The 13,287-nt window shown below is 48.2% G+C and overlaps 1 protein-coding gene across 1 annotated transcript; it reads left to right on the top strand.

Moving 5' to 3' along the window:
- Positions 1-312: 312 nt before the first annotated feature.
- Positions 313-12,670, top strand: LOC117965041 (soluble guanylate cyclase 88E-like). The gene is made up of 17 exons (XM_034909959.2): positions 313-454; positions 2,236-2,415; positions 3,024-3,156; positions 3,753-3,927; positions 4,465-4,556; positions 4,940-5,197; positions 5,739-5,889; positions 6,615-6,740; positions 7,245-7,365; positions 7,585-7,714; positions 8,344-8,490; positions 9,065-9,211; positions 9,658-9,814; positions 10,604-10,713; positions 11,218-11,307; positions 11,446-11,564; positions 11,789-12,670. The coding sequence occupies exons 2-17, from the start codon at positions 2,288-2,290 to the stop codon at positions 12,138-12,140; spliced, it is 2,436 nt and encodes an 811-aa protein (XP_034765850.1). The 5' UTR covers positions 313-454; positions 2,236-2,287; the 3' UTR covers positions 12,141-12,670.
- Positions 12,671-13,287: the final 617 nt, after the last annotated feature.

Genomic DNA, 13,287 nt, shown 5'->3' with positions numbered 1-13,287 from the left:
AGTTACAAACACGAACCGGAGAGTGATCGGTTAACTCGTGACAATCCTGTTTGAGTTTGCCTCCTCGTTTTGAGCCACCCGAAAGCAAAATACACACGAGCAACGGGGACGGTTTTTTAAAGGCGCAGTCAAGTGGGGGAGTAAATTTGTTTATATTAAAAATAATAGCGGTCTAATTCTCAAGACAGGGTCACACGCGCCTTTTTTTTATTTTTTGGCGAGGTGTTAAAAAGCATATTGTCTGACAAAACCATACCCTGCCTCTTTCGTTAGCGCTCCAACGACCCTTGACATGACAACAACAGCGGTTCAAGAGAGTCAAACGCCAAGGCCAGCTGGCCGGGGGGCGAGAGAGGGGTGTGTGTCTGCTGGGACGCGTCCCCTCACATCGTGTCTGACTGAGACGCTGTGGGATCGCTTTGCATCGCTGTGGCGCGTCCGGACGCGACTAAAGGTAAGAGAACCGGGCTTTACAAAAGTGGGAGTTTTGGGTGGGACATAGTTACCTTGGGTGGCAGTGTATGCTATGGGTCGGGTTGGGTTTGAATTATTGGTTCAATAAAAATTGGCTTGTTTCAAAGGGTTTCAGGGTTTAAAAACAGGTGTTTTCAAGATATTTCTTTCACGGTTAAAAGCGCTAAGGTGTTACAGCAGGAAAAGAAATAGGGTTGTGCAAAACTGATCATTTTTCCTTTGCTATACGTCAAATGTTTGTAAATATTTCAATGCTTACTTGAAAAATTGTAAATGGAATTTGGAGATTATTTTTTTTATGTCCACCTCCTTTTAAATATATATTTTTAAATTTATATTTTCACCATCAGTGAATTTATCAAACCAAATAAAAACATAAATACATGTAAACAAATAAAATAACGACAGAGGTGTGAAACCTTCTCATCTTGTGCTGGACAGCGAGGGAGATCCTGAGCAGAAATATATATTCAGCTCTTTGATGCAGCTGCTGTCTGTTTTTCGTTAAAGACGTTTTAAAGAAATCGTGTGTGCGATCATTTACCGGAAGCAAGCTGAACCGGCTGCCAGGTTCCTAAACGGGGTGCGATTTCTCAATTTTTTAGTAAAATAATGTTGAAACGCACTCATGACAAGCACTTGTGTTGTTGCCCATAACCTCACTGATAACTTATCTCTTCACGTCTTTGTTTTTTTACTATAGTATGCGCTTCCGATGATAATTTTAAAAAAATAACGGCTTGAAATACAGCGAATGACGTAGCCGCAGTTGATTTTCATTGGTTAATTTGCGTACAGCGCTGCTGTTGGATGACAATGACGGATGAGTGGAATCCGAGCCTGATCCACTTTATACAGCCGAACCTGATGATCCGGCTCCAGTGAAACCAAACTCCATTCCGGTTTTTTTTTTTTTTTTTTTTATCGTGTCAATACAATGTGCTTCTGATCCACCTGAAGTGCTTAGACCTAGCCTTTTGAAATCAGTTTTGCACAAACATTATGCAGCATGCACTGATCATTTTAAATATGATGTGTTTAAAATGTTCCTGAAGAAAGCATTGTAAATTCAAAATCTGTCCCCATTGTAAAGCACAGAGAGTTCTGGTAAAGCATAGGGAAACATTGTAAAGCACAGAGAGGTCTGGTAAAGCATAGGGAAGCATTGTAAAGCACAGAGAGGTCTGGTAAAGCATAGGGAAGCATTGTAAAGCACAGAGAGGTGTGGTAAAGCATAGGGAAGCATTGTAAAGCACAGAGAGGTCTGGTAAAGCATATGGAAGCATTGTAAAGCACAGAGAGGTCTGGTAAAGCATAGGGAAGCATTGTAAAGCACAGAGAGGTGTGGTAAAGCATAGGGAAGCATTGTAAAGCACAGAGAGGTGTGGTAAAGCATAGGGAAGCATTGTAAAGCACAGAGAGGTCTGGTAAAGCATAGGGAAGCATTGTAAAGCACAGAGAGGTGTGGTAAAGCATAGGGAAGCATTGTAAAGCACAGAGAGGTCTGGTAAAGCATATTAAAAAACAAACCATGGTAAACTAACCCTTATTAACTGTGTAAGGTGAGTCTTATTGAACTCCCAGTAAAACCAGGACTATCGGGTCAATAAGTAAAGGAAATATGGATATTCAAAATCTTTTTCTTTTTATTAATATTTTTCCAAGCGCTATTTTCACGTCAAACATATCCAGTGTTTGCAAAGCTAAAGAAGAACCAAAACCTGCCAATCCCGAATATGAGTTGGCTCCTCTTTCCCGCAGAGTGCTTTAAACGCCCGGAATCTACGCTGCGCGGACCCCCCCATCCCACAAGATGTACGGCCTGTACCTGGAAGCGGTGAACGATTACATCAACGAATCGTACGGGGAGGACGTGTGGCGGCTCATCGAAGCGAGGGCCGAAATCCCTCACCTCAAGTTCGTCCGTCACCAGATGTACAAGTAAGGCCCACTGGCTTTCTCTCAGATCCAGCAGGGGTGTCGTATTCCGGTCCTGGTCTTTGTTCCAACCCTGTTCTAAACCAATGGAAACCTCTGACTGAAGTCGTGCATGAGCTCATTTGAACTGTTAAACAAAAACCTGGAGCGGATTTGCCCACCAGGATCGGGATTGATGGATTGGAAATCATGCATATAACCCAGAGCTGTCCAATCAATCCCGGTCCTGGAGGGATATTCCACTCCAGGTTTTCTTCAAGCATCATCTTTAAACATTCAGCACATAGATGCTTTTAGCTATACAGAAAATAGCTGGTCTATAGCCAGCTTCTTATCTGCATTAGATACTATGCAGCTGCACTTGTGAAATCTTGCTAACTTTAAGGTCATTTTTTTCAGGGTTCATTTTTGAAAAAAGCCTCAATTTTGCTGGTAACGCTTTTCTCAGACTGGATTGAGAGACGAGAACGGCTTAACAGCTAGCAATCGAATTCTTGCAGGAGAGTAGAAAAGTCGGGGGGGGAAACACGAAACTCAGAAGCCCTGGGTATGAGGTACCTGGCACTAGGATCTAGCGCCATGGAGCCAAATTTGCACCCCTGTTGTTTCAGTGACAATCTGATTCTGCGGCTGGCGAAGGCAGCTGGGGAGGTGCTGGGCAAAACCCACGACGAGCTCATGTACGCGTTCGGAGTCTACATGGTGAAGAGGATCGGCAACTACGGGTTCGAGAGGATCCTAAAGGTGCAGTACCCTGCTTCCCTTCCTAACACCCGTCCCTGTGGCCTTTGTCCCTCGGATCTCCTGAGCAGATGTGCGGTCAGTTACACTGACTAACAAAACAGAAAGAAAATTCTTTGAAGTTGTTTGTTTCTGCTGGCAGTGAGAAACTCATTTTAACAGAATCCTGCAATTTTGATCAACGACGCGTTGCAATTGATTAAAAGGGAAGGGGAATTATTATTATTATTTATTTCTTAGCAGACACCCTTATCCAGGGCGACTTACAATTGTTACAAGATATCACATTATTTTTACATACAATTCCCCATTTATACAGTTGGGTTTTTACTGGAGCAATCTAGGTAAAGTACCTTGCTCAAGGGTACAGCAGCAGTGTCCCCCCACCTGGGATTGAACCCACGCCCCTCTGGTCAAGAGTCCAGAGCCCTAACCGCTACTCCACACTGCTGCCACTTGGGGAATCGATTTGAAAAAGGAATTGAATAACAAGAATTGGTTATTTAGCGCTTGTCCAAGAGGCTGGGGGGCTGGGTGGTTGAGCTGTGCATCATCTGCTGCTGCAGAGTCGCTTCTAACAGGACTGCTGTTGTTCTCAGGTCCTGGGTCGCAACGTCCGAGATTTCATCAACGAGCTGGACAATCTGCACGAGTACTTTCGATTCTCCTTCCCCAAGGTGCAGCCGCCCAGCTTCTGTGTGGAGGAGGAGTGCGAGACCAGCCTGACGCTGCACTACCGGAGCACACGCAAGGGCTTCACGCAGTTCGTCAAGGGTACGCACACGCACACGCACACGCACAACGTTGAACAGAACTGCACTCAGTCATGCATAACACTCAATCTGAAAGACACATACTGATTCACGGGTCCCCGAGGGTCTCCCCTGGTAAAGGCACGGCCGCGTGGTGTGCAGGGGGGAGTCACACAGTCAGGGGAGCGCAGGGGTCCCCGAGGGTCTGCCCCGGTAAAGGCACGGCCGCGTGGTGTGCAGGGGGGAGTCACACAGTCAGGGGAGCGCAGGGGTCCCCGAGGGTCTCCCCTGATAAAGGCACGGGCGCGTGGTGTGCAGGGGGGAGTCACACAGTCAGGGGAGCGCAGGGGTCCCCGAGGGTCTCCCCTGGTAAAGGCACGGGCGCGTGGTGTGCAGGGGGGAGTCACACAGTCAGGGGAGCGCAGGGGTCCCCCTCTCCCGTGAGTGGGGGGGGGGATGATTGGACATTCTAAATCGGGGAGAAAATCAGGGTTGTAAAATAACTGGGCAATCCAAACTAAAAAATAATTCTGATAATGAACGTTTGTTGCTTTTGCAGGGCAGTTGTCTCAGGTGGGTCGCCAGTTCTACAGCACAGACATCGAGGTGGAGATACTGTCGAAGGAAGAGACGGAGAAGATGACCTACGTGGTGAGCAAGCAGCTTCATTACAATGTAACGGGACGCGTTCGCCAAGGGCTTTTTAACAGTCAAATGCAATTTGACTCCCTTATTGCAGTAAGGAGATAAGGAGGGCGTAGACGCACGCAACACAGACTAGACCAGTGCCTGCACAGGAGAGCCAGCGCCATCGAGTGACACTTTGAATCGAGTTGGTTTTTGCTGGCAGTACTCTAGCTGTGCACTAGATGGCGCTAGTGGTTAATTTGATAATCTGTGCTGCTCTTCAGTTCAGTTTCCTGCTGTGGGCGTGCATAACGGCGAGGCTAAGGTGGGCATGCAGCTACCGAGAAAAGCTATTGATTTTTAAAAAGGGGGAGGGAGTGATCTGTGACTTGGCGTTGCTTTCTCAGGTGTACAAGATGAATTTCGACAACGCTGCCTTCAAGCACCGCATGCCACAGCAGAAGACCGCCCCGGGCTACGAGAAGCTCCCCATGAAGAGGGCCATCTTTTTCGACATGTTCCCCTTCAGCGTGATCTTCCGGCGGGACATGACCATGTACCGCATCGGGGACGGGCTCAAAGAGGTCTTCTCCGACCTGCAGGGCAAGAAATTCAACGAGGAGTTCACCCTGGTCAGGCCCATGCTGGAGTTCAGCTGGGAAAATGTGAGTGTCCAAGCAGAGAGGGGAAAACCAGCAAGTCCTTCAGCGAGGTGGGAGGGGCTAGGGGAGGGGCTTCTGAGAGAGAGTGACAGGAGAGAGATGGGATTCAGCTAGAACAGGGCTGCAGTGTCTTCTGGATGGAGATAAGACTCCCGCTGCATACGGTTTGATCCAGTCCTGGTTGCAATGCAATAGGAGTCTTATTTCCATCTCTGGGATCACAGTCTAACTAATACAGCTGCAACAGCACATAAAGCCCCGGTAAGAACTGATTTTCTGTGTGTGTGTGCGTGTCTTTGTGTGTGCGTGTCTCTGTGTGTGTGTGTGCGTGTCTGTGTGTGTGTGTATCTGTGCATGCGTGTGTCTCTGTGTGTGCGTGTCTGTGTGTGTGTGTGTGTGTCTGTGTGTGTGTGCGTGTCTGTGTGTGTGTGTGTGTGTGTGTGTGTGCGTGCGTGCGTGTCTGTGTGTCTGTGTGTGTTTGTGTTTGTGTGTGTGTGCGTGTCTCTGCGTGCGTGGGTGCGTGCGTGTCCGTGTGTCTCCTCAGATCTACACTCACTTAAACAACGTGTTCGAGCTCCTGTCCAAAGCCGTGGTGGAAAGCAAACAGAAGACAAACCTGCCCAAGCTGAACAAGAAGGAGGGAGAGGAGGGAGAGGAGAAAGAGGAGAGCGAGAAGCCCAAAAAAGAGGAGCGAGGTAGCGCCTTTACCTGAGCCTCAAGGCAGGGGGGGTCCCCCCGGGGCTGTAAAACACCCAAGAGAGGAGCGAGGTAGCGCCTTTACCTGAGCCTCAAGGCAGGGGGGGTCCCCCCGGGGCTGTAAAACACTCTAACATGCTCATCCACGGCTGATTTAAACTCCATCGAGAGTCTCTCAAATCGCAGCTGAGAAACGCGTTCATAGTAAAACTGATTTCATTTACGTTTTTTTCTTTTTCTGTGAAACAACTAAACAGGCTTTTTAATAAGTCTGACACTTTCATTTCAAAAGCAGAAGCGACTTCTCTTTATTCATGTAAACGCAGCCTCGCAGAACGATTCTGATAAAGCGCGTCCGACATCAAAGACTTTTTCATTAGAGCTTTTTAACACAGAAGAGTCTCTTATTAACACGTCTCGATCTCGTTTGCACGTTCTGCTTGTCAGCGAAGGCTTGTCCGATTTTTAAAAAGCCCATTTAGTTGTTTCACAGAAAATAAATGACATCGGTTTTACTATGAACGCGTTTCTCAGCTGTGTGATCGAGTGACACCAACAGCTGAACGGGGATCAATTGAATTCTTAAAGGGAAGGTGAAAAGTCACTTGTGTCACAAGCTTGCTTTAGTATTGAGTTTAAGGGAAGGCACAGGGTAAGCCTTGCGACATATACAGAACAGCATTACCTAAAGGGCGCTGTGTTAACGGCGTGCGTTTCTCCTCAGAGCCCAAGGCGATGGAGGAGGTAAAGGGTGCTGATCAAGAGTACAGCAGCGCGGCTTCCCAGTATAACAGCTCCACTAACTCGGGAGCCGAGGATATAGAGCTCCTGGCTTTCCAGACCATCACAGGTGAGCTGCTGTACCGGCAGATGGCGCTCCAGTCCTAGGCGGATCCCGGTACGTTCCTGCCGTTGGTTGATTGTAAGAACGTAGGGACGTTTCGGAATCTTCACTGTATATAGAAAAACACTTTTAGACAGAGCTGTACAGCTACACCCTTAATCATAGTTTTGCAGTTAGAAGCTTTTCATGAAGTCTTTGCACTGGGCTTGTATTACAACCAGGTTCTGCTCTTTCTCTCTCTCTCTCTCTCTCTTTCTCTCTCTCTCTCTCTCTCTCTCTCTCTCTCTCTTGCTCTCTCTCTCTCCCTCTCTCTGTCTCCCTTTCTCTCTCTCTCCCCTCTCTCCCTCTCTCTCTCTGTCTCTGTCTCTCTCCATCTCTCTCTCTCTCTCTCTCTCTCTCTGTCTCTCTCTCTCTCTGTCTCTCTCTCTCTGTCTCCCTTTCTCTCTCTCTCTCTCTGTCTCTCTCTCTCTCTGTCTCTCTCTCTCTCTGTCTCCCTCTCTTTTTTTGCAGGGAAGTGCAGCGAGACAATCTTTGAAGACATGAGGGAGCCGCCCAAAAAGCCCCTGCACCTCAAGGGGCAGATGAAGTACGTCCCGCAGTGGGATTCCCTCATCTTCCTCGGGACCCCCATGTAAGCCCCACCCACCCCGTCTCGATCCTTCAACCAGGGGCTGCTTTACCAAGCAGTATAAATGAACATAGATATTTGATTTAATATCACGTAATCAAAGATGTTGCAGAAGTCTACCGGAAGCCATGAGAGTAGCCATTGAGTTGCATGCTGTGGATGTGCTATGGAATGCGTCCCCGGGTTTAACCCCTCCTCGCCTGGTTCTCTCTCTCTCTCCAGTATTGAGACGGTGGAGGATATGATAAAGATGGGCGTGTACGTCAATGACCTCAATCTCCATGACTCCAGCAGGGAGCTGATTCTAGCTGGAACACAGCAATCTGCAGAGCTGCAACTGGCACTGGATCAGGCAAGAGACTGTGCAGAGCACGCACGCACCACGCACGCACGCACGCACGCACGCACCACGCACCCACGCACGCACGCACAGGCACACACGCACGCACACACACAGTGCAACCTGCTCAAGACACCGTACACACAGTGCCATCTGATCAAGACGCTTTACAGACACACACACAGTAAGACCTGGCTTTAAATAGAGATGGGAATCAGACTCCCGCTGCACAGCGGTTTGCTCCATTCCTGGTTTCGCTACGAGTTTAATGAGACACACCTGAGCTCGTTACCTGATCTGATTACGTTTGTAGTAGAACCTGGAATGGATGAAACTGCTGTGCAGTTCAGGGATGGAAATAAGACTCCCCCTGCATTGCAGCTGGATTCATTCCTGGTTTCTGCTAAGAGTTTAATAATAAGACACACCTAGAATAGAAGTTTCCATTGCATCAAGAGGACTGACGGACCGAATCAGACAGGTGTGCAGGAGATGGGAGTCATGTGACTTGGCTTTCCTTTTTACTCGAGTTCCGGCTGGACTACAGCACTGGCTGTACCTCGCTCACCGCCCCCTCTCTCCTCTCTCCTCCTCCCCCTCTCTCCTCTCTCCTCCTCCCCCTCTCTCCTCTCTCCTCACAGGAGCAGCAGAAGTATGCGCAGCTGCAGGAGATCATCAAGAAGCTGGATGAGGAGAAGAAGAGGGGAGACTCCCTGCTCTACGCCATGATCCCCCGAGCCGTGGCAGACCGGCTGAGGAAGGGAATCACTGCACTGGAGACCTGCCAGGTGAGAGAGAGGGGAGAGGAGAGGAGAGAGATGGGAGAGGGGAGAGGGGAGGGAGGGGAGAGGAGGGGAGAGGAGAGAGGAGAGGGGAGAGAGGGGAGAGGAGAGAGAAGGGGCATCACTGGAATGGGCACCTGTCCTGGGAGTGGGGCGAGGGAGTATTGAAAGACAAAAAAAATGGCACAGGGAATGATTATAATATTCCTACCAATGAGTCCTTGCCTCTATCATGGAGGCTTGGGGGTCCAGTGTTTAAAGAAAGGGGGCTCGATACCAGGAGGTCCGAATCCCGGCTCAGCCACTGACTCCCTGTGTGTGTGTGTGTGTGTGTGTGTGTGAGAGACCCTGAGCAAGTCACTGAACCTCCTTGTGCTCCGTCCTTCGGATGAGACGTCAAACAAACGAGGTCCTATTGGAAGTGACTCTGCAGCAGCAGCAGCAGCAGTTGTTGATGATGCAGAGTTCACCCCCCTAGTCTCTGTAAGAAGCTTTGGATAAAAGCATCTGCTAAATGACTATATATAATATAATAATAATAATGATGATGATGATGATGATGATGACGTTGGTTCCCCAGGTCTTCCCAGACGTGACGATCCTCTTCAGCGACGTGGTGAAATTCAACGAGATCTGCATTCACATCACGCCCATGCAAGTGGTGGACATGCTCAACGAAATCTACATCGTGTTCGACACTCTGAGCGAGAAGCACAACGTGTACAAGGTGAGGGCTGGGTACCAGGAGACACGGATTCTACAAAGATGCACAATCTCACAAATTAAAAATGATCCAGGGGCCAGGTTTCCAAAGCACTGCGAGCTAGCGAGCGAGCGATCTTAGATTCAACCGTTTCAAAAACGGGAAGACAGAACAAAAGCGTTTGCATCGCCCCCCTCTATAGAATGAACTAGTTATGCTTCATGAAATCGAATGAAACCTGCTGAATAATGTCACGTTAACATATTGAATTGCACACCGCTTTGTAGTTTTCCCCCATATACTTAACGAAAAACTGACACATTAAAGGATACAAGTTATTTTCTTTCATTTATAGTTTTTTTTTGGACTGTGAAATAAGCCATCGTTTTTTTTTTACCACAGCTGAGCTCGTGAGCCAGCACACACACAGACCCAGCAGTGAGCAGCTCCCCTGTGTTTGTTCTCCGCAGGTGGAGACTATCCGCGATGCCTACATGGTGGTGGCAGGGGTACCCAACAAGACCACGTTCCACGCCCACCACATCTGTGACATGGCCCTGGACATGCTGAGCTCCATCGACCACCTCAAAGACCCCTCGACTGGGGACAACATCCAGATCAGAGTGGGTAAGAGAAACCAGTCCACTGAAAACACTGCTTATATAGGGATGGATGGACAGATAGATTATTATTATTATTATTATTATTATTATTATTATTATTATTATTAGTCATTTAGCAGATGCTTTTTTCCACAGCGACTTACAAAGACTAGGGGGGTGAACTATGCATCATCAACAACTGCTGCTGCTGCTGCTGCAGAGTCACTTCCAATAGGAGCTCGTTTGTTTTACGTCTCACCCGAAGGACGGAGCACAAGGAGGTGAAGTGACTTGCTCAGGGTCACACACACACACGCACGCACGCACACACACACAGACACACACAGGGAGTCAGTGGCTGAGCTGGGATTTGAACCTCCTGGTATCAAGCCCCTTTCTCTAACCAGTGACTCCCTGTGTGTGTGTGTGTGTGTGTGTGTGTGTGTGTGTGTCCCTGAGCAAGTCACTTCACCTCCTTGTGCTCCGTCCTTCGGATGAGACGTCAAACAAACAAGCTCCTATTGGAAGTGACTCTGCAGCAGCAGCAGCAGCAGCAGTTGTTGATGATGCAGAGTTCACCCCCCTAGTCTCTGTAAGTCGTAAGTCACTTTGGATAAAAGCATCTGCTGAATGACTAAATAATAATAATGATTTCTCCTTATGGCGCAAGTTAGGATTAGTTCCATGCATTTTGTGAATCAGAACTTGTCGAGATACACACACAAAAAAAACGCAGTTAACTTAATTCTGCGTCCTTCAGCTTGCGTGATAAACCTGTCTGATCTGATCCTCTGAAAACTCTCTCTGGTGGCAGGGATACACTCTGGGATGGTGGTCGCTGCTGTGGTGGGTTTGAAGATGCCTCGCTACTGTCTGTTTGGAGACACGGTGAACACAGCCTCCCGCATGGAAAGCAATGGGGTGGTGAGTGTTGCAACATGAGCTACTGTTTTGTTTTTTCTGTGGAATATGGTGCTCTGTTTTTTCCTTAACTGGTTCCAGGCTTTTTCTGTGGATGATCCCAGACCGATTTTGCTAGCAGCGGGGTTCTGAAAAAATATCGCGTCCCCGCTTTCTTTTCATTGTTTACATCCTATCAATTTTTTCAAAACTCTTCAAAATGTCTGCTCTAGTGCACTGCTAGTGTCAGAATTATTAGCCACGTTGTCAAACACAGGTAACACAGCGAGAGCGATCCGTGACGCTGTACGGAACAGAGAAGCTAGACCACCTGTTATGTTTTTTTTTTTTCAAATGTATTTATTTCTTCTTCAATGTCAAACCCCAGTGCACTAGAGCAGACATATACCCTAACAAGGAACATCGCGCCCGTAGTTGAGGTCCTGTCTTTGCTGGCGTTGCTCGTTGTCCCGTTGAAAGCTCTCCAACAACTGGCTCTTTTTTTGGGGGGGTCTCTCTTCTGTGCAGGGAATGCAGATTCACATCAGCCAGACCAGCAAGGACCACTTGGAGCACGAACCCTATATCATCGAGGAGAGGGGCAAGATCTTTGTCAAGGTGACCAAGCAGGATTTCATTCGCTTTTCTTCTGTCAAACAACTAAATGGGCTTTTTAATAAGTCTGACTCTTTCATTTCAAAGCAGAAGAGGCTCCTCTTTATCCAGGCTTTCTCTTTGTCTCTGTGCATCTCGCAGGGTAAGGGCTACATGAAGACCTACTGGCTGAAGGGAAAGAAAGACCTGTCCTTCAAATCTCCGGTGGAGCTGAGATACAGCAGCGAGCAGAGAGACTCCGAGGAGGGAAGCACAAAGAGGTAGGGGTTTCGATTGGGCTAGCCAAGCGTTGCCAGGGCAATTTTGTTCCCACGAATTCCAGTTCCCATGGTTCGATTTCATACTCACGGCAAATCCGAACTCCAGAAGCGATGCGGTGTTGTAATCAATCTTCACTCTAAATGGCGTCGCATATATGCAAGACTTGTGAACCCTTGTTTCTTATCCCCCTCTCCCCCCCCTCTCTCTCTCTCTCTCCCGCCAGCACAAACTCCAGCCAAGCCAAACGCTCCACTTCCAATCTCAACAACCCAGTGGAACAAACCGAAGAAACCAAACCGTCAGAAGATCTCCCGCCAGACCTGCCCCAGCCTCTAGAGGGCGCCGCTGAGCCCCCGCCGGCCGAGCCCCGCGACAAAGAGAGGACCAAAAAGACCAAGAACAACAAGGCCAGCAAGACGGAGGCAGCCGGAGCCAACGCTCAGGAAACTGCAGCGCCCCCTACAGGCCCCTCCGAGAACGCGGTCCCGCCTCTCTGCGTCGCCAAGGGCAACGATCGTCACAGCCGGCTGACAGCCACCCTGCCCCTCCGTAGCTCCACCTGCTGTTTGCTCTAGGCATTGCAAGGCTTTACCACGACTTTTCGACTCTCTTTTAAGAATTCAGCTGCTCCCTGTTAAGCTGTTCCTGTCTCTCGATCACACAGCTGAGAAACGCAGTTCATAGTAAAATTGATTTCATTTTACAGGTTTTTATTTTTCTGTGAAACAACTAAATGGGCTTTTAAAATCAGCCCAGCCTTCATTTTTCATTGACAAGCAGAACGTGCAAACGAGATCGCGACGTGTTAATAAGAGACTCGTCTGCATTAAAAAAGCTGTAATGAAAAATCAATTCTTTGATGCCGGACGCGCTTTATCAGAATCGTTCTGCGAGGCTGCGTTTACATGAATAACGAGGAGTCTCTTCTGCTTTGAAATGAAAAAGTCAGACTTATTAAAAATCAGTTTTACTACGAACGCGTTTCTCAGCTGTGTGATCGAGAGACACGAATGGCTGAACGGGGATCAATTGAATTCTTAAAGGAGAGGGGAAAAGTCGGGGGTGAAACACTAAACATCAGAAGCCCTAATTCTAATACAATATAAAAGTGGGAGGGGGGGGGGGAGGGGGGGGGGGGCTGATGGAAAAGTCACTGTATTTTTTAATGTGATCTCATTAAAGATGATAACGTACCAGCACATTGTATCATTTCTTCACTCTTAGGCTGAAAATGATTCGCTGTAACTTCAAAAAAGAAATGCAGAACTCTAAAGTAAAACTAGAAATGGTTCAGGGGCTTGATACCAGGAGGTTCAAATCCCAGCTCAGTCACTAACTCCCTGTGTGTGTGTGTGTGTGCGTGCGTGCGTGCGTGCGTGTGTGTGTGTGTGTGACCCTGAGCGAGTCACTGAACCTCCTTGGGCTCCGTCCTTCGGATGAGACGTAGGTATATTTTAGAGCAGGACTGTGGCTCTGCAGGGCCACAGTCCTGCAGGCTTTCTGGCTATCTTTGAATCATCAATGGCTAAAGACCTGGGGAAAAAAAATGTTCGCGTTGACCAAGTAAGATAATAATCTTGCAGTAACTGAGAACGAAAAACCAGAAGAGGCTGCGCCTCTCCGGGATCTGGGTTGGCCACCTCTGGTCAAGATGATTAAGAATATGAGCAGGTCAGGTCCTGGACTCACGGTCAACGCACCTTGACAAATGAGAATATGAGA

The sequence above is a fragment of the Acipenser ruthenus genome, chromosome 32, assembly GCF_902713425.1.
Source record: "Acipenser ruthenus chromosome 32, fAciRut3.2 maternal haplotype, whole genome shotgun sequence".
Classification (NCBI taxonomy): Eukaryota; Metazoa; Chordata; class Actinopteri; order Acipenseriformes; family Acipenseridae; genus Acipenser; species Acipenser ruthenus.
This window is presented reverse-complemented; position numbering and strand designations above follow the sequence as displayed.

Coding starts and splice junctions, on each gene's coding strand:
- LOC117965041 (XM_034909959.2), top strand. CDS start 2,288: ATGTACGGCCTGTACCTGGAAGCGGTGAACGATTACATCAACGAATCG. Junction 7,366..7,584: donor ATCTTCCTCGGGACCCCCAT/GTAAGCCCCACC, acceptor CTCTCTCTCCAG/TATTGAGACGGTGGAGGATA. Junction 11,308..11,445: donor GGGGCAAGATCTTTGTCAAG/GTGACCAAGCAG, acceptor TGCATCTCGCAG/GGTAAGGGCTACATGAAGAC.